Source organism: Notothenia rossii, assembly GCF_949606895.1.
Source record: "Notothenia rossii genome assembly, chromosome: 2".
NCBI lineage: Eukaryota > Metazoa > Chordata > Actinopteri > Perciformes > Nototheniidae > Notothenia > Notothenia rossii.
In genome coordinates, this window is record NC_136904.1 from 2,571,581 (window position 1) to 2,593,134 (window position 21,554).

A 21,554-nucleotide genomic window follows, 5' to 3' on the forward strand; every position below is an offset into this window, starting at 1 on the left:
TTCCTAATGAATTTTTGTATTATGTTATTATTTTTATTTTTATGTCCCTCAGTACAAAGTCATTCAAACAAGCTGCACCTTTACCAGCTTTAATGATAACACGTTAATGATCAATCATTATAAATCAAAACATATTTAGAAAGAAAAAGTATTATAGTAGTAGCGATAGTGTTTTCTATTTTTTTACCACAGGGGGCAGTGAAATTATAAACTGTGTCCCAATTCAGAGGCTGGTTCCTCCTGAGGACCCAGCCTCCTGAAGACCCAGCCTCGCAGTCCGCGGAGGACCCAGCTTGAGACGGTCTACGGAGCATGTCCTTGTACGTCACCGGCAGTTACCCCTACATTTTGCCTTCCCCGTCACCTAGCAACCAGCTGCAGTCACAAGTGCCGGTCATAATTTCTGACACTAGGCAAAATATTTTCAAACTGTTTTCAAACTGTTTTCAAAACTGTTCAATATGGAGTCAGATCTAGCTGTACTTATTTTGGTGTTATGTTTAAATAATTTTCCCGAGGTCGCAACAGGCTCCCGTGAAGAGGGCTTCATTCTCCCCGCGCATCTGGATAAATTGCGCAGTCTGCTCCTTGCTCCCTATCAAAACAACATTGTTGCAGTAAGATTTGTATAACAAAAGCAGTTAAATAAATAAATTAGCTTTATAATGAATCCCAACAATATGAAAACCAAACAGGGTTTAGAAATATTTTCACTTCATATTATTTTATGTATCTAATATAAAGAAGACATCTCCAATTGCCCGTATATTTAAATACACAAATTAAATAGGTTTACTTTTCTTTCATGTCGTTTACTATTTGGGTGAGTACATTTAAAAACGAATCCAGCTGAAACCGTTGTAGCCGTTGATGGGACGTTACAAGCCATATATATTTTTTAAAACTCATTCGTCACCGTCACCCGTTGCATCCTGGGATATGGTAGACCGCGGAGTGTACATCAGATGTATCCTCTAAATCTGGGGAAAGAAGGCTGCATTTGCGGGCCGCATTCGGAGGAGTCTTATCTTTTTTTTTTATTGGGACAGCCTTCGTTTGGCGGAAGTGACGTATGCGGTCTCCGAATGCATCCTCAGTAGGATGCGGCCGCTGAATTGGGACACCATTTTTTTTTTTTTTAAGAAAAACGAAAATCCCATCATGCATTGCGGCGGTCCGTTTCTTGCTTCCAGTCCTCAGAAGCAACACGTTGTTAACAGACGTTGATGCAGATTTGATACCGAATGTAATGTGTGTTTAAGAGACTTTAAAACACATACAAAGAGTTAGTTTATCCTTGGATGTGATTTATCCGTGCTTTTATCCGTTAAACCGTGTTTTTGTTGCCTCCCGTTCTTTGTTCGTAGCTTTTTATACCACGTGGCTGATCGGTAAACATAAGTAAAGGCATTAAAGGGAGATTAGTGTCTTTAATCAAGGAGAAGACTGAGGAACCAGGACGAAGAGGAGAGAGAGAGAGAGAGGTAACATCCTTCAGAGACAGAGAGAGAGTGTGTTTGAATGACTTTGTATACTGCAGGGTAGCTCGTGAATTTACTCCAGGTGGAACTAAAGTCTGATTTAACACTTGATTATATTGCACATCATTAATGCAGATCTGTAAAGTAACTAAAGGTATTAAATACATGGAGTGGAGTAAAAGTTCACCATTTACCTCTGAATTTTTCTAAAAGTACAAAGTAGCATTACATTGAAATACTCAAGTAAAGTAAAAGTACCTCTAAATGGTACTTAAGTTCAGTTCTTGAGTAAATGTACTTAGTTACTTCTCACCTCTGCTTTGAACGTACAAAGTAGCTGTAGATTTGTTTTGTTGTGTCTATCGGTTGTATTGAGTTGTCTTGTTTTGTGTCAGCTGTAGTTGTGTTGATTATTTCAGAGACAACTGGAGAAGGAGCACTGAGAGCAGCATGGAGGAGAACAAAAAGACCCCTGGAGCTCAGGTCAGTGTGCACTTCATCACAATATATTCCTAACACTGTTATCCCCAAATGAAAGATCACAACCTGTTTAGAAAATACAATATGAATGCACAATATGGTGAGATATAGGTTAGAACGTTGCTTTATACGATATGATAATACTTTATTGGTCCGATCAAGTCTGAAATGTGACTTGCATCACAGCAGCTCCATGTGTAATCAACATCAACAAATATCAAGACACAATACATGAAAAACAAACATGTAACATAACAGCAGGATCAGTGAGAGACAACCTGCTCAAAGAGCCTTCAGCGTGCTTTTGATCTGGATTCAGCTCTGTGTTTACTGAGAGGACTGACTGGAGCACAAAGGATGCTTCAGTCTGACTTTATTGAATCTCCATTAGATGGCAGCAGTTCATATTCTCTGTTCAGAGCATGCTTTGGGTCCCAGGTGATGTTGTTGGACAGCCTCTCAGGTTATTATTGTCTGCTGAGTCAGAAAGTCTCTGACAGGGTGACCAGCAATCTTTGAGCAGATTATTAACAGGTGGAGAAGTTTTGATTTGAAAGCTGTTGACAAACACTTGTACCAGGTAGCATTGCAGTACTGCAGAACAGACACAATCACAGATGTAAAGGACAACAGAAGAATTTCTCTGCTCGGCCAAAAAGACCTAAGGCGAAGGATAAAATAAATTATTTGTTTTGTCCTTTTGCACCTGTATTCAATGTGATCTTTGCACGACAGTAGGTGGTCAATCATTACACCCAAGTATTTTTATGAAACTCCCTGCTTGATTTGATCTGTATGGATGACAATGGGGACTTTATGGGAGCCAGATGTTGAGCCAAAAATGATTTCCTCAGTTTTCTTGGTGTTGATCTCAAGAGCATTGTTATCAGTCCACTCAACCACCTGATTTACTGCCTGTTGGTGCAGCTCAGGGTCGTCTGTGTTACTTAGCAGAGATATTATTGCAGTATCATCAGAGTACTTAATTAGGAATTGATGTGGTGTGTTGGTACGACAATCCTCAGTGTAGCGATTAAGGCAAGTTTATTTATATAGCACCTTTCAAAGTGCTTTACAAAAAGGAAAGACATTTTAAAAAATGGCATTTAAAAACAGTCAAGCAAAGATAATAGAATAAACATTAAAATATAAAATACATGAATAAAAGTTACAGTGCAGTGTAAGATATGAACAGCTCAATTAAAAGCAGCGGCAAAAATAAAAGTCTTCAGCCTGGATTTAAAAGTAGTCAGAGTTGCAGCGGACCTGCAGGTTTCCGGGAGTTTGTTCCAGATGTTTGGAGCAGAATAACTGAACTTCTCCAGGTTTAGTTCTGACTCTGGGGACAGAAAGCAGACCAGAAGACCTCAGAGATCTGGATGGTTCAGAGTTTAGCAGGAGGTCAGAAATGTATTTTGGGCCTAAACCATTCAATGCTTTATTTTATTTTTTATCAATATGTTTATTGATTTTCAGCATACAAAAAATCACCTACATAGGACGAAGACATAGAGCCAAAAGCAATACATATATACACAGGACAACTACATTACTTTACATTAAAGAAATAACAACATTAAATTGGTGCATACATACATACAACAAGGGCACTCTAATGCATCGGCAACCATCCAGCTTTCCAGCAATAGGACCGTATTTCTGCAGAGGATGTCACAGTAATTTACATTAAAAAAAAATATCACTTTATAAACCAGTTATTAAATAGCTGCAAAGAGTTTAAGCACATAGCCTATTGTAATGTGTGTTCACATGAAAAGTGATAGGATCAAGCCAATGACGCAATTTTAACATATTATAACTAGGGCTGGGACTTTAACGCGTTAATTAAGATTAATTAATTACACAAAGATTAAAGCGTTTTAATGGCACTTATTTTTGCACCGTGGAACGTTTCTCACTGGATGAGTTTCAGGGGTACCGATTATACTGGAGCACCAACTAACGTTCATGACTTCAGACAACAACAAACCACAGTGAACAATAGTCAAACATGAACGAAGAAGCTGATGAGACCGCTTTGGTTGGCCCCGTGGATGGGACATTTTGTTTTAAAAAAACGGACGGATGGAAGCGTCGATAAGAGCACGGTTGTTTGCAAATTATGCAAAAAGGAATTTGCATATCACCGCAGCACATCAAGCCTCAAATATCACCTCAATGCAAAACATATAGCAGCTAGCGTGGAAGCTAGCGTGGACGTTAGCCCGACTCGGAGTACAAGGACCCACACCCAATTCGCGTTGATCAAAGGGTGGCCTATGCAACAGAGAGATTTTATTTTTCATCAGGATATTGGAAGAATAGGAGGGATTGAGGTCAATCACTGGAACTTTTTTATTTTATTTTAAATGGTACACTTTATGTTGAACTATTTATTACGTTGTTGGTGCAACTGGCACTTTATGTTGAACTGTTTATTGTTTTGGCCAAGGTTATTGAGAGAGTTGGACTGAAATGTATTAGATTTTTTAAATCAACTGTTGGTAAATCAACAAAGTCTGTTATGGCCTCTGAAGCAACAGAGAGATGTTTTATAATAGTCAGGGTTTCCAATGTTCTGAATGTACTTGAAAGTATTGTGTTTTAAGTGATTTTTTCTAAAGGCAGACATAAAGAATGTTCCCTAAACCACTGTGCAATACTAGATTTGGCCAACTTTTTTCATGTTAAGGCAATCACTCTTTGCTTGTAATAAACAGATATCTATAAAAAACGTGTTCATAACGTTGTATGTTATATCCATCCGGATATAGGCCAAGTAGGAACATTGGTTCCAGCTTTAAGCTGATCAATACAATATTATTTACTGTTACCCAAACCTCTTCCCAGAATTATTATCATAGCCCTGGTCAACCCGGCATCTCCTCCTCGATTCGCCTGATAAAGGCCTCCACGTCAGCTGGATTCTCGAAAGTTTGTGTTTTGTCTTTATGCGTCACCAGCAATTTGGCAGAAAGAAGCATGCCGTATCGAATCCCCATGGTGCAAAGTTTCTGCCTCACGTCGTCCAATTCCTTCTGCTTCTTGTGTATCCCGGCCGCCAGGTCTGGGTAGAACCGGACCGGCCTATCTTTGTAGAATAGTTGTTTTTTTAGCTCTGACCGCTTTCAGCACCGTCATCTTGTCTCTGTCATTCAGGAATTTCATGATCAGTGTTCTCGGGGGGGCATTTGGATCGGTTCTCTGACCAATTATGTGTGCGCGTACCAGGGCTAGCTTTGAGTTTAGCGAGGGGATATCAAGGGCCTCCGGGATCCACTTTTCCAGAAATAAGCAGGCGTTGTCGCCTTCCGCTTTTGCCGGCATATTTACCAGCCTTAGGTTAGAACTTCTGGACCTTGCTTCCAAGTCGATAACTTTGTCCTCCATGACTTTGTTTTTACTTTCGAGACTCTGTACCTTAGCCTGTATGTGGATGATGGTGTCCACGGTGCCGGAAATGCGCAACTCTGCATTAACACATTCCATACATTCTCCAACCTCATTCCTCATTCCAGCTATTGCAGCCAATACTCCGTCCTGTCTGATGGAGAAGTCTGTTTTTAGGTATTTGATAGCCTCGAGAATTGGCAATTACTTCATCTTCGGCGTTCCCAACATTCCCATCTGCAATTGTGTTAGCATTAGTTTTAGGTTCTTCACCCTGTATGGACGGGCCAAAATCTATTTTAGATTGGGTTTTTCGTTTTCGGCGACCTCTAACGGATTTTTTTGGGGGCATCAGGGTCTTCTTAGCAACTATATTGCTCACTTTGTCGTAGTTTGTTGGTTTTATATCAGGATTAGTAAGATTATGCGGAAACATGTCTGTCTAGCGCGCCGCCATCTTGGAGTCCTCCATTCAATGCTTTATAAACCAGCAGCAGTATTTTGAAATCCAGTATTTGACAGACAGGAAGCCAGTGTAAAGACTTCAGAACAAGACTGATCCACTTTCTTACTGTTAGTGAGGACTCGAGCAGCGGCTTCTGAGTCAGCTGCAGCTTTCTGATAGATGTGTCAGTGAGACCTGTAAAGACAACATTACAGTAGTCCAGTCTACTGAAGATAAAAGCATGGAGTTTTTCAAAATCCTACTGTGACATTAGTCTTTTAATCCTAGATATATTCTTAAGGTTTATAGTAGGCTGATTCAGTAATTGTTTTAATGTGACTGTTACAATTCCTTATGTTCTATTGGGCAGTGGTTTTATGTGTAAAGTTTTTTTATGATAGAGGGATGGTTTGCGTGTCAATGGAAGCCTGAAAGATGGGTTGCCACACTGGAGCCAGCTCAGTAGCAACGTTTCTCAGCAAGAAACCGCTGCCCCCATGTGGCCCAGCAGCTTTCTTGGTTTTGGTGAACAGAAATGTTTTTCTGACCTCTTTAACACTGATGGTAATCTTGTCAGAGGAAGCCAGGATTATGGTTTAGAGAATTTCAGTGAACTTAGCAGAATTATCCAGTGACTCGAAACGGGTATAGAAGTTGTTTAGTTCATTGGCAAAACAAGATTCATTGTCCGTCACAATAGGTTTAGCTGAAGAGGTCTTTCCTGTCATGGTTATCATGGGGTCTCATACCTTTTTGGGGTCTTTGGCTTTAAAAGCATTTTCCAAAAGCTCTCCGTGTGCCAGTTTTGATTCTCTTAACTTGACTTTTAGTTCTTTCTCTGTCTAAGTGCTCCATAGTCTTTGTTTTTGAAAGCTATTTTCCTGGTATTTATCATTTTCTAAAGTCCTTAGTCACATATGATTTTATTATTTGGATAGATTTGTACTCTTTAGTGGGAACAACTAGTTCTACACAGAAGTTAATATAGTCATTGGTAACAGTATTTCATCTAGTGAACCTTCCTGAAAAATGTCCCAATCTGTCCAATGAAAACAGGCTTTCAACTGTTCCCTACTTTCATTTGTCCATGTCTTTATTACTTTATTTTCTGGTTAACTCTTCAGTTTGGCCTTATACACTGGTATCATATTCACAACATTATGATCAGAGTTCAGTATTGGTGGTCTACATTTAGCCACATAGGCTCCTTTAACATTTACAAAGCATTTGTCCAGGATAATGTATTTTCTGGTGTGATCCCTAACATACTGTTGGATCTAGGGCTGTCCTGAATACCATTTTCCGGGCTCCGGACATTCGGTAGTAATTAGCAGCGAATATTGGGATATTCGGCCCAGGGGGAGCATAGTAATCAGCAGCGAACCGCTCCAACAAGTGTATTTCGGTTTATTCACGGCATTAATTTTGTTATTCTACAATATTGTTGTTTTATAGTTATTTGTTAATGTATACAACCCAATTTGTTTTCTTTGAAATTGAAAAGGATATTGCATTGTGTTTGTTACTTTCGTTGCAGTTGTAGATGTCTTAAGTGTAATTTGGCTTGGCTTCCTATTTTTTATGGAAATGCTTTCATTTTGAAGGAGTTAGCGCTGTTGACAGGAAGCTGTTGTTGCTATGGAAACAACGTGACGGAAATTAACGGAGAAAAGTCATATCTACATATAAAGACGGAGAAAATAAACGATAAAGTTTATGGTTAAGTGTTAGCACCCCCCGAAGAGGCACAAGCTTTTACGTTGATATTGGAGATTTCAATCAATTCCAAATAATGAAATTGAAACCCAAATAGTACTCCAACGAACGAATATTTGGATATTTGGGTACAGCCCTAGTGTGATCCCTAACATACCGTTGGAACCAAGGTAACACAGTCTTCAGGTGACATTGCTTCATGTCTCCAAGCACTATTGGCGATGCATCGGGGTGGCTGAGTTGCAGCTCGTGAACACGGTCAGCAACAAACAGTCAAATAAACCCGACTTCTCTAGGCAGATTAGAGGATGAAAGGGTCTTAACGTCATGCCGAGAATTTCTACGTTGGGATTGCAGGTTTTACATTTTACTAAGTATGATTGTAGCCAACTTTCCGTGAAACATAATAAAGAGGCCTGAAATTCATGGCAGTACCTTGTGTATGTCCTTAGTGTGTCCACTTTGTTGCTCAATGAGCGCAGGTTTGTGAGAAAGATGGATGGTAATGGGGGCGATTCTGAACGCCTTCCCTCCTTCCTCGTCTCTTTTTCCTCGTGTTTCTAAGTGGCTCCCGAGGGATCTCATCCAATATTGAAGAGCACAGATGGCTTGATGTATTCGTATGATGCCGATCCCATTGTAGCTCCAACATATCCTCACGGCTGTAGCAGCATTGAGGCCGGGACTCCTCGCCATACCTGCTCGTGCTGTCACTCAGGTCTGTCTTGGAAAGTTGTATCAGAGTTTTATTTTCAACATTAGGAACAATGAAATTACTGTCTCTCACTCTTTTTTTTCATTGCCCTTTAGGGGCTTTGTACAATACAAATGCAAATACTTTATTTTAGAAAGTAAAGTCCTTTCGAGTCATCCGTCTCAAGCCTAAGTCGAGTCTCATGTCATGAATACAAAGTCAAAGTCAAGTCGAGGATTTTACCAATGTTAGTCAATCAAGTATCAAGTCCAAAAAATATGCGTCTCGAGTCAAGTCATGTGACTCGAATGCCCCACCTCTGGTATTTACTGTGGTTAGAATGTTGCTGTATCTAATATAATACAAGTATAATAAACACAAACAGTTAGTAAAATTAGTATTCCGTTAACTCAATGTTTATATTAAGAGAGTTTTTATTGTGTTAACTATGTATTTATGCTTTTTAGATTGACTTTCTCTCTTTCTTTGTCCATCTGTTCTAGAAACCGAAAGGAAGAGAGAGACGTCAAAGCTGTCAGCAATGTGGCAAATCCTTGACAAGATCTTCACATTTAAAGTGCCACCTGCGTATTCATACTGGAGAAAAACCGTACAGCTGTGAAGAGTGTGGGAAAAAATTCACTCAATCAGGTGCTCTCAAAACACAACGTATTCACACTGGAGAAAAACCGTACAGCTGTGAAGAGTGTGGGACAACATTCACTCAATCAAGTTATCTCAAAACACATCAACGTATTCACACTGGAGAAAAACCATACTGGTGTGAAGAGTGTGGGAAAACGTTCACTACATCAAGTGGTCTCAAAACACATCAGCGTGTTCACACGGGAGAAAAACCGTACTGGTGTGAAGAGTGTGGGAAAACATTCACTCAATCAAGTGCTCTCAAAATACATCAACGTATTCATACTGGAGAAAAACCGTACAGCTGTGAAGAGTGTGGGACAACATTCACTAGATCAGATCATCTCAAAACACATCAACGTATTCACACTGGAGTAAAACCGTACAGCTGTGAAGAGTGTGGGACAACATTCACTCAATCAAGTACTCTCAAAACACATCAACGTATTCACACTGGAGAAAAACCGTACAACTGTGAAGAGTGTGGGACAACATTCACTACATCAAGTGCTCTCAAAACACATCAGCGTGTTCACACGGGAGAAAAACCGTACTGGTGTGAAGAGTGTGGGAAAATGTTCACTCAATCAGGTAGTCTCAAAATACATCAACGTATCCATACTGGAGAGAAACCGTAGTGGTTTTAAGATTGTGGGAAAACGTTTTCTAAAAGTTCTCAACTCAACTAGGGCTGCAACTAACGATTATTTTGGTAGTCGACTAATCGGTCGATTATTTTTTCGATTAGTCGACTAATCTAACGATTATTTCTGTCACACCCTCCATCTCTGCTTCCTGTGGGCACGGCTCCTTTTCCGGGCTCCAGTGCATGTTTTACCTCAAGTCTGCACACCTGTGAATGTCACCCTGTTGTCCAGTCCCTCTGCCTTAACATAACATGATCCCATAGAAAATTAAAATAATGACTCATGAAACATTTGAATTTGAACTTTGAACTTGTTTAATCAAATGTATTTGAATAACATAAATACAAACAAATCATAATGAAAACAAAATAAATAATACAAATTAAAGTGCAAGTTTGAAAGTAAAGATGTGCAAATCATGTAAACGTTACTCAAAGTAACAGCCTCTGCCCCAGCACCGCGGTTCTGTTGGGGCTGTTAACCTGGTCCAGGAGGGTGACGTGGAACAGCTGTAAGGGGAGAGGAGAGGAGGATGAGTCAGATCAGAGACTTCTAGGTCTTTTTTGTGTGTGTGTGTGTGTGTGTGTGTGTGTGTGTGTGTGTGTGTGTGTGTGTGTGTGTGTGTGTGTGTGTGTGTGTGTGTGTGTGTGTGTGTGTGTGTGTGTGTGTGTGTGTGTGTGTGTGTGTGTGTGTGTGTGTGTGTGTGTGTGTGTGTGTGTGTGTGTGTGTGTGTGTGTTTTGTCTTACTCTGATCTCCTGCAGGGGAACACACAATTTACAAATGCTTTAAATTGCAGTGCAGGAACGTGAGCATATTGACATGCTCTGGAGTGAGGCTGGCTCTCTTCTTTGAGGCAATGTTCCCAGCTGCTGAGAAGAGACGCTCAGAGGGAGTAGAAGTAGCTGGAATACACAAGAATGACTTGGCTTGAGATGCAAGGGTTGGATACTTTGCCTCATTCAACTTCCACCAAGACAGGGGACTTTCGGTCTTTGAGAGGGGCTGCTCTCCGAAGTACATCAGCACTTCGTTAATGATCGCTTGGTTGCGTGCGTCTTGATAATTATTGGCCTCACTAGTGTCACTGTCTGTTGAGTCACATCCAAGCAGTGAATCGAGAGCTGAAACAGACCTATTTGGAGTTCTCTCAGCTGTGTCATCATTGTCAACTGATGCTGCTGTAGGTTCTTCATTCCTACTGGACTGTAGGGCCAGAGCTTGCACTTTGTTCTGAACACTGAACCTCTCCTCTGGTGTCAGGAATTTCAGTTTTCGAAATCGTGGGTCTAGTGCAGCTGCAATGATCTGTTTGCTTGGGTCATCATCTGTGATGGTGACCTCTCTTGACCAGCGTGCAGTGGTCTCCTCTGAAGCAGCCGCCTGGAAGGCCTGCACAGGAGCTGTATCATAGACAGTGTGGGTGGACTTCAAAATCCCTCTGACTAGAGGAGGCAGGGCGGAGACGGTCACATAGTTTTCCCCACTCAAGTAGACAGTGGCACATTCAAAAGCTTGGAGAGCTTTGGCCAGTTCATCTAGCAGGGTCCACTGATCAGCTTTGAGGTCTAAGTAGTGTTTCCCTCTCTGTGTTACTGCCGGGTCAGACAGAGTCGCAGTCAGTGGCCATCTCTGTTCCAGCAGGCGAGTCACCATGTAATAGGTGCTGTTCCACCTGGTAGAGACATCTTGGACAAGTTTGTGTTCCGGGGTGCCCATCTGTTTCTGCTTTGTTTTCAGCTTGCTTGAAGCCAGTTCACTACTTTTAAAGTGCTCGACGAGACACCTCGCTGCTCCTAGTGCTTTGCTAATCTGAGGGTGTTTCAGTGCACGATTGATCACCAACTGTAAAGTGTGGCTTGCGCAGCGGACAGACACCCACCCATGTTTTTCCTGCAAGATGTTTGCAGCCAGCACGACATTGGAGCCATTGTCATGAACAACAGCCACAACTTTGCTTAGAGGGATCTCAAACCTTTCCACAGCCTGCTCAATCCATGCAGCAATGTTGGTTCCAGTGTGCCGTTCTTCGAGTGGCATGGTTGTGAGGCAGAAGCTATTGAGCTCCCAGTCATCACTTATAAAGTGACAGGTGATGCCAAGATATGCCTCTGTCGCAACACTGGTCCAGGCATCAGTTGTCAGGGCAATCTTGTTCTTGGTTGCTTTAAGAGCATCTTTAAGCTTACCAAAAGTAGCTTCATACTTTCCCTCCATGAGCTTTGTAAAATGAGTTCTGGAAGGTAAGGTGTAACCTGGATGGAATGTGGTGACCATCTGCTTAAAGCCCTCATCTTCAACCATGGATATTGGTCTCATGTCGTTAACAAGCATTTTGAGGATGCTCTCTGTTAAGACTCCAGCCATTTGAGGGGTGCATGAGCCTCTCTTCAGGACAAACTCATCCAAACACCTTTGCTTTGGACTACAATAGAAAGAGAACAAAACATCAAGCTGTATTAATTATCATCAGAATTTGTAGGCTATAGTATCAGTTTATCTTAGATGGTGTAATGCCATTAACGTTAAACCATGGGAAAGCTAGTTGACTGGCTAGGCTAGACAGCTCACGTTAGCACCGAGTGTCGTGTTTTTGCAGACTGACTAGCGAAGTAAGATTGTGACACTGCCACATTGAGTATATGTGTATATAGTACATGAAATAGATAAAGATATAATCAAATGAACATATGAATTGGAATTGTTAAATGCGCTTCGTCTAAAACAACGAATTAAGGACTTAAAACGAATTGAACTGACTACCATGTTGAATTGATGTATTAATGCTATTATTGAAAGTCTGAAAATCATTATAAATACAAATTCAATCGCATTTTATTCTTGTCATTTCGCAGACCCTTGTTAATTATTATTTTAAGTTTGGAATTAATTACAGCGTCCATAAAGCTCTAGTGTGCTCTACTACGCTGTAAGCTTGGCGCTGTTTAGCGGCTCGTTGGTGGACACGCAGCCTCAACATAACTGAAATAGCGTTTGCTTAGCAAGCATTAACCATGAGACGTTCTGTTTTCCAACATGTAAGCTAACGTAAACATGACTATGGCTAACTTGCTCAAACTTACCCATGATCCAAAGTAGCAGTCCTCACGGTTCCAGGGTGCTTGCGTTTTAAATGCTCGTGCATCACTGTAGTGCTGCCGTGGAATGCCAATTCCCCTTTACAAATTCTGCATTTCACTGACTTCTTTGGCTTGTCGTCTGTGAAATACTCCCACACTTTCGAAACTCTCGGTCTCGCTTTTTTGAGCTCTTCATCACCCTCATTCTCTCTCCCTTCCGCCATCGTTCGTATTCTTTCTTCTTTGTTGTTAGTACAGAATGCAGTCATGGCAGACAATGGAGAGTATACTGCCCCCAGCACTTCCTGTAGTGCATTGCAGTTACAAATGAACATTTGCGCAGTTTTGAATTAACGTTACCGGCTCTCTGATTGTTTTTATACGACGCGTCGACACTAAAATTCCGCGTCGACGAATTTTTATGATCGACGTCGTCGATTATGTCGACTAATCGTTGCAGCCCTAAACTCAACACGAGCGAATCCACACCACATCGTTTTGAACAACTATGAGAGCCAAGCTAGATGTTTCCTCCTCCTGATGTCCTGAGAGCTGTATTGTCATATTTGAAGAGTCTTCCTGAATTAAAGTGTAACTAACAGACTTCAATTCACAGTCTGTCTCGTTTTATGTCCCTGGACAAGCCCTGAGGTCCTCCTCAGCTTTTTGAATATCCCTTAAAGGTGGGGTAGGTAAGTTTTAAGAAACCGGCTCGAGATACACTTTTTGTTATATTCCATGGAATGCTCTTAACATCCCAATAGCAGTGAATATCTGAAGTTCTTTGAAAAAATAATGTCATCTGTGGAAGCCGTAGTACTGTAAAAAGCACGACCAATCGTTTTAGCCGACCCGGCTAAAATAACTGGATGGCCTACCTGCCTGTCAGCCTTCCATCTGGGCACAAACTTAACTCGTGCCCTCATTGGTCATGTGCATGTTTGTGTGTGTTGGAGGAGGGGCCCCCAAAATAAAATGGGTGAGGCTTTTCTCCACTACGCTCTCAAACTGTGGAACACCGGGAAATATCAGAGAGGCTCAGTGGACATTTTTACATGCCAGATAAAGACACATCTCTTTAGATTACATTTGTATTAGCAACCCCCCACTTTAGATGGTCTTTTAGTCTTTATTATTTACCTACTTTTATATTATTTCATTTATGATATTGGAAGGGTTTTATCTCATATTAGTTATTTATTATTCCGTTGATTTCTTTATATTTGAATCGTTTAACCTTTATTAGAATTATGACGTTTTTATTACTATACATTTGTAATTCTGTTGTACCTATATGTTGACTTTATTTTCTAGGGTTTCATATTGTTGAATCTATTCACTTGGCTTGTGTCTTATCTTTCTGAGAGAAATAATAATTTAGTTTTCATAATCCTTCTCCTCTGGGCTGCTTGTGTGACGTGTGCAGCATGTGTAGTGTGGTGTCTCTGTGTGAGACCTGTTAGTTTCACTTGTTCATTTTTAGGAGATGTGCTCCAGTTTATCTTTGTGCATTGAGTACTTCAGTCACTTTCTTTTAGGAGAAAGTTGCTCTCAGTTCATCTTAAGTTTGTTTTGTAAATTGGCTGGTGAGCCTTCTTCCTTTTCAAAAAATTAAACATTATCCACTAATTTTGCCAAATCAGTTTCCTCTCCCGGTTATTTTCCTATTTTCTTACTTCCCTTTGTACCCCTAGTTTAGGAGGCAACGTAACACTGTATTTTATTTTTTATTATCATACCTTTTACCTCCTTGTATATCTCAACCTTAACATTTTATATTTAGCTACATGTATCTGTAAAGGTCTTAACGTCTGAGGGGAATTTCTTGTGTTTCATTGAACTATGAAGAAATGTTCACAGCCATGGTTTTCTTATAGCCTTTTTATTCCATATATAAAATATTATATGTCCAGGGTTAAACTGCTAGCCTCGTTAAGCTGCAATAATTACATTATTATTAATAATACTTAAAATAATAATATATAAACATGGGACTGGTAATACAGATTTTAAACATTGGGGACAATGTTTTTGTTTGTAATAAAAGGCATACGACACAGCAAGTAAAAGACAGGATCAAACACCAATGAAAAACAGCTACAAACTCACCTCCTCCGACGCCCCAAAAGCCTGTCGGAAAATGTTGAGTCTTTAGCTGTCCCTTAAAAATCTCCAGTGAGACAGAGGCTCTCAGTTTCTGGGCGAGTTCTTTCCATAGGGGCCACCGCCTCAAAGGCACGGTCCCCGTTCGTTTTTAGCCTGGTCCGGGGACCCTTAAGAGGCCTTGCTCGGAGGACCTCAGGGCCCGGGTTGTCCTGTGAGGGTGGATAAGGTCGTTAATGTAGGCGGTGGCTTGGCCTTGGACAGCTTTATATGTGTAAACCAATACCTTACATTGGGTTTTGAGATGGACAGGGAGCCAGTGCAGGGCAGAAAGGATCGGAGTGATGTGGCATGTTTTTTTGGACCGAGTGAGTAATCTGGCTCCAGCATTTTGGACCTGTTGTAACCGGTTTATTGATGTGTCGTTGAGGCAGGAGAACAGAGCATTACAGTAATCAAGCCGGGATGAAATAAAGGCAGGGAGAGCATCTCCAGTTCTGCATTGGATAGAAACCCCCTGAGCTTGGCAATGTTCCTGAGGTGGAATAAACGGGTACGGGTCAGGAGTTTGATGTGTTTGTCTACTAGCATAGACTGAGGTTACACCAAGGTTTTTGATGTTTGCCCTAACGTTACCACTAAACGAACTAGGGACGCTGGCAGGCTCAACAGGCTCGTAAGGAAGGCTAGCTCTGTAGTGGGAGTACAATTGGACAATCTGGGGGAGGTGGCAGAGGGGAGGACGAGGAGGCAGCTCGACAGCATCCTAGAGAACCCCTCCCACCCACTCCACGCAGAGCTAGTGAAGATGAGGAGCACGTTCAGCCACAGACTCATCCCTCCACAACAATGCACCAAGCGCCTCGGACAGTCCTTTGTGCCTGTAGCCATCAGGCTGCACAATAAGGGGCTAATAATGAAAAAGAAATACAATTAAATCACTGGACATAAATATACACTGTTTCCACAACCCATGTTAACTTTTCACTTGTCACTTTATAACTTAGATGATGACCAAATATGTATACTGTATATGCTGACAGTTATTTTACTCTTATTTTGATTCATCTCCTATTTTTATAGTCTTTTATTATTATTATCATTATTAGTTTTTTTCCTTGATTTTATTTATTATTTATTTTAGATGTTATTGATCTGTGTGAATCTTTGCTGTACTGTTTTTTTTTTCACGCTTACCCTGTTGCTGCTTTGTTCAACTGAATTTCCCCTTGGGGATTAATAAAGGTTCATTTTATCTTATCTTAACCCAGGTGGCTTGCTACCTTAGAGGCGATGTTATCAGTCGCTGAGATCAAGACTTCCGTTTTTGATGCACTGAGCTGTAGGAAGTTGCTTGGACATGCATGGAATCAGGGTTTAAATTCTCAGTTTTGACAGGTTTGAAAGAGAAATATATCTGGATATCATCTGCATAACAGTGATACACCCTTCAATTGGCTAATTAAGGGGCCTAATGGGAGCATTTAAATAATAAAATAAAATAATAATGACACATACGGAGCCCCTAAAGGGACATGAAAAAAAGTTGTATTTACAAGTATTAAAGTAAGCAGAGGACACCAAACCAAAATGAAACCCGTCTGTCTGCCTTATCTACGCACTGTACAACACACACACACACTGTACCACACACACACCTACACACTGTACCACACACACACCTACACCTCCTAAAGCATATAATCAGGCTACAGCTGTTGTGTATTTTATTATGTGAAGCACTAAATGGTCTTAGAAAAATATTGACTCTTTGTTTGTAGTTATCTACTAAACTAAAGCAAATAAAGAGAGTATATGTTATACTGAGTGATATATATTTTACACACTGCTCTGCGTTCTGCACAGACCTCACAGCTGTTCTCTCTGTAAACATCGACGCAATGAAAGCAGTTACTAAAATAATATCCAGGGGATGCATGCAGAGCTGTCATTGGCTGAGATAGAATTACTTTACATTGTGGATAAGAGTGGATAGCCCCCATTGTTCTGAGTGTCAAAATGAAAGGCAGCCCACACGCCTATCAATCATCAAACCGTGGGGTCTTATTTCATTACGTGTTGATTGATGTTCTATTGAGAAGACGATCACTACGTGACAAAAGTTTTCAAAACCGTTTCTAGTCTTCGGTATTTCCAGACAAGTGGCTGAGTCATTCTACAGAAAAGGTGGAATCTGGGTGATACAAATCTGCTGAAATATATTCCTCCTAAACACATCTAAATCCTGTTAAATAGCAATAACTAACTCTTAACTTAATGAATCCACAACAAGTAAAGCTTAAAGTATTTTTATTATTTGTATACATTTTAAAAAGGTTATTTATATAGGAACGTCACCGGTGTTACGTGTTACCAGGAAGAAGAGTAACACCAGTGACGGTAACACCAGTGACAATTTGGAGAAAACACTACCATTTTAACAAAATTGCTGCATGTGTCAGACCAAATATGGCTTCAGTCATTATCAAAATCGTTTAACTCTTCAATACAATACATTTTCCCATTCAAATGTTTACCCCTAGGGCTATGAAATTAGTAACACGAATGCAATAAACACAGACTTATAAGACGCACGTAAAATTTGAAGATAAAATGACACCTTTAACAAACAAAGTAACAAGTATCTGACTTTCCTTACGTCTTTGTCCACTGCACTGCCTCAAATTATCTCTTGTTACAGGAGGCACTTCAGAGACAGTATATTACTTCAAAATAAAAGCGTTTTGTGTAGCAGTAACACCAATGACGTAATTGTGGGTGACTGACATTTATTGGATATTGTTAATAATAATTTGCCTTTTTTTTTTTTACCATTTCAGTGTTATATTTAATGTATGTAATGTTATGTAATTATGAATGAGATGTATTTATTGAAAAAAAAAATGTTTTAATGAAAACTATAGGCTCCACTTCCATGTATGATCAAAGTGACAAGGCAGTTCTTTGAACTTGGCATTTTAAATAAATTGCAATTTATATATAAAACAATTCTTTTTTTTGTTGTATTTAGTACCATTGCAAAGACAATCTCTATTTATTCAACATATATAATGAATGTGAGTATTAGGTCAACGTCATGTATTTTGGTGTCTGCAAAAGTAAGTGACAGTACTTCCACCTTTTCTGTAGAATGACCCAGCTACTGAAATCAATCTTACTAACTGCTGTCTGTGCAATTTACTCCGCGCGAGTTGGCGGGCTTTATTTTGCTTACTTTAACATCATTTTTCATGGTGGGGCTAAGCCATTTCTTGGTATGGCTGTAGATCCATACCCTGGCGCCGCTGTTGCAGTATAAGTTGAGTCATGACAACTGGCGACATTCTATTATTTTCGTCATAGGAATCCGGGGCGTGTACATTGAGGACCCATTGTTGACTTACCAGGAAAGAAACATGTCGATCGCCTCGTTTGTCGTTTACGTTAATCTTTTGCTATATCTGCCTTCCTAAGATCACTTTGATGCATTCAGTAGGCTACTCGTATGTGAGGTTGTGGGGGAGAGGTGTGGATGCCTGTTCAAAACATTGCAAACTTGAATAAATTTGTACATCGTTCTTAATGTGATGTATAGTAGCTTTGATACTTTTGATACTGCAACACCGCCACTGTCTATCACTGTGTATATCACCATTCAAACATCTTTTAAAAGTTGAACAAACCCCACACAGCTCAGTAAAGACTGTTAAATGTTGACTTTATTTGATAATTTCAGTAAAAACTAACGTTCATATTTCTCTTTTTGATTATAATACTGATGAATGTTCAAAACAAAGAACTTTGGTAAGTTACCACATACGTTTTAAAAAGCTTAATAAGCACCGTAACTTTCATGATATAATTTCTCCGTCATAATCGGTTGTTTCCGTGAACGGCTGAATGTTGTGAGACGGCAAATGCTGCGACTGCAAGGCATTATGGGGCAGCATTTTCTCCTCTCCTTTCGGTGAGGGAGGTCCAGTGGTTCCTAAGCTAAAGGAGGTTATAAAGGAAGTTTGAAACCTCCTTTCCTATCATCTAGAATTCGAATGGCACTTATCATGGCTGCCACTGAGGGACTTCCGGGTTATTTCACTCGATTAGGAAGGTTCCTAAGCTAAATTGACTATTCGACTGCAGCCATGGCCTCCGCAGCTCCGGAGGATTTACCGGAGGACCGGGAGGGTTTATGGGCCTCAGGAGACACCGGGACACCGGGGGAAGACACACGGACACCGGGGGGAGACACCGGGATTGCTGGATCCCGGAAAACAACCTTCGTTAAGGTGAGTTAGCACCGGGAGCTAACAAGAGCTATCGGGAGCTAATGGAAGCTAACCGGAGCTGATGCGAGCTAGCTGCTCCTGCCAGGGGTAAAAACAGTATCAATATAGTATCAGTACAGTATTAAAACGGTATCAAAACGGTATGAAAACAGTATCAATATAGTATCAATACAGTATTAAAACGGTTTAAAACAGTATAAAAGCCTGCATATAAAACAGTCTTCCAGCACAGGCTGTACAACAAAGGTGATTCAATAAATACACACTGATCCAAGTTACTGTGAGATATTAGTAGATGACAAGTTAGAGCAGGCGACGTCGGAATTGTAATCTTTTATAGTGTGTTGACTACAGACGTCACAATTAGGTGGCCTTTCTTATGAAAACAAAATGCTGGCTCTAACACGTATATAACCTAAGATTCTCGTAGACTGGAATCTTAAGTTCTTGAGTAAAGGTACTTAGTTACTTCTCACCTCTGCTATGCACCTACGAAGTAGCTGTAGATTTGTTTTGTTGTGTCTGTTGGTTGTATTGAGTTGTCTTGTTTTGTGTCAGCTGTAGTTGTGTTGATTGTTTCAGAGCCACAGCCGGAGAAGGAGCACTGAGAGCAGCATGGAGGAGAACAAAAAGACCCCTGGAGCTCAGGTTAGTGTGCACTTCATCACAATATATTCCTATCACTGTTATCCCCAAATGAAAGATCACAACCTGTTTAGAAAATACAATATGAATGCACAATATGGTTAGATATAGGTTAGGACGTTGTTGTATACAACACGATAATACTTTAATGATCAGATCAAGTCTGAAATGTGACTTGCATCACAGCAGCTCCATGTGTAACATCAACATAAGCAAATATCAAGAGACAATACATGAAAAACAAACAACAAACATGTAACATAACAGCAGGATCAGTGAGAGACAACCTGCTCAAAGAGCCTTCAGCGTGCTTTTGATCTGGATCCAGCTCTGTGTTTACTGAGAGGACTGACTGGAGCACAAAGGATGCTTCAGTCTGACTTTATTGAATCTCCCATTAGCTGGTAGTAGTTCATATTCTCTGTTCAGGGGCCTCATTTATAAAACTTTGCGTAGGATTCACGTGGGAAGGTGGCGTACGTAGGACAAAGCAAGTGAATACTCTCACAAATCTTCCGATTTATAAATACTGCGCACGCACGTCCTCCGCCGGGACAATCACAATCAACTTGAAATGCGGCGCAGCTTCTGCTGGCTTCACGTAACGCCCATATGTGCCTATAAATAGTAAAAGAAACTCCCGTATTAATATCCATTAAGACTGACTGCAGGAAGAAGATCGCAGGAAATGACGACAGAACATCTAAAAAATACTTTTCACACCAAGTCAGATGTTGGGTCTTTTGGGGAGGTTGAGACCAATCATATTGTTTGGTGGATGCAGTTTGAACCAGAGTAGCAGCATGGAGGTCGGATTGTCACCAAAATAAATAAATAAGTGGTCCGAATAAAGTTAATGACACATAAAGTTAAAAGTTAAAATACACATGACCTTCCTCAGGCAGTGTGTCGAGGGGTGTTTCTCAATGTCAAAGAAGGATCCTTCTGAGCCACTACTTCAAGGATGCTACGTCATCAAATCCCGCCGAAGGGCTATTCCGATGTCCAGGATACCGAGGACTGAGTCCTTCGTTGCAGGAAATTTCGAGGCTGCTCATGTGGATCCTCGGCGGTCTTAAATTACCCACAATTCTTTGCGCACGGACCAATTTCCAAAATCTTTGGCGGACAATGGCTGAATCGAGGCAGTAGACATTTATATGTAAGTATTTTCAGTGGCGTAGAAATGTGTTGGTAAATATGTTACGTTGTTACATTTGTTATCACCATAAATGTGTTCCGTGAAAGCAAAGTAAGTCCATAATTAGCTAGGTACATCGTGAGGTATTTATTTTAGGTACACAGTTTGTGTTGAAACCGTTCGAGAGAGTGGCAATTCATGTCTGTTGCCGGACTGCAGTAAAGCTCAGTTTCTGTAATAAAATGTGTTTGGCCTGGGGGGTATACTACGAAGCAGGATTTTCTCTTAGCCGGCTAACTTCAGGGAAAACTCGGGCTTTCCGGTCCTACGAAGCTGGTTCTCTTTTTAGCAGGCTAGATCTCCATGGTAACTTAGGCTGTGCGGCTAACCTGCCCCGGATCAGGTTAGGTTGAAGGCTAAGAGCTCAACTCAGTGAAAGCACTGCCTGCTGACCAATCAGAGCTCAGTGTGCGGAGAATAAAGCGATCAAGTCATATTATAGGAGAAAGGAAATACAGAAAAGCTGCCGTTGCAGCAAAGATGGCCGGCAAAAATCACCGACTGTGTGAATGTGAACATTAATAGAATATCACCTCCCATCTTCAGAGCAATCTGACTATTATAACATTAGCGTTAAGAAAGCTTACTTAAATATCTGCCACCACATAAGTAACCGGATCAGAGTAACATTAAGTACAGTCCGCGGCATATCACATCATAATGTATCATATATCTCCTTATCTGAGTCAGCTGAGCCGTATCTGGCCGTGCAACACTCACAGTGTCACATACTGTATGCAGAA

The 21,554-nt window shown here is 40.6% G+C and overlaps 2 protein-coding genes across 4 annotated transcripts in view; both read left to right on the top strand.

The window, feature by feature from the left end:
• The window catches only part of LOC307028183 (uncharacterized protein), a 319,026-nt gene that overhangs the window by 25,222 nt on the left and 272,250 nt on the right, over positions 1-21,554 (top strand). The window contains exons 1-2 of one of the 3 annotated variants that reach the window (XM_079662991.1): positions 18,677-18,965; positions 19,548-19,613. In XM_079662991.1, the coding sequence (XP_079519117.1) occupies positions 18,822-18,965; positions 19,548-19,613 (210 nt within the window). In that variant the 5' untranslated portion in view covers positions 18,677-18,821. Of the gene's footprint in view, positions 18,966-19,547; positions 19,614-21,554 lie in introns of those variants that run through there. The other 2 variants (XM_079662987.1, XM_079662985.1) reach the window with 2 other exon arrangements.
• Positions 1,905-14,215, top strand: LOC307028193 (uncharacterized protein). Its single transcript, XM_079663009.1, has 2 exons — positions 1,905-1,964; positions 8,710-14,215. The coding sequence occupies exons 1-2, from the start codon at positions 1,932-1,934 to the stop codon at positions 9,487-9,489; spliced, it is 813 nt and encodes a 270-aa protein (XP_079519135.1). The 5' UTR covers positions 1,905-1,931; the 3' UTR covers positions 9,490-14,215.

What these genes read in the sequence shown, in the direction of transcription:
- LOC307028193 (XM_079663009.1), top strand. Translation starts at nt 1,932, where the DNA reads ATGGAGGAGAACAAAAAGACCCCTGGAGCTCAG. An exon ending in AAAAGACCCCTGGAGCTCAG is followed by an intron (nt 1,965 to 8,709) that starts GTCAGTGTGCAC and finishes CATCTGTTCTAG; the next exon opens with AAACCGAAAGGAAGAGAGAG.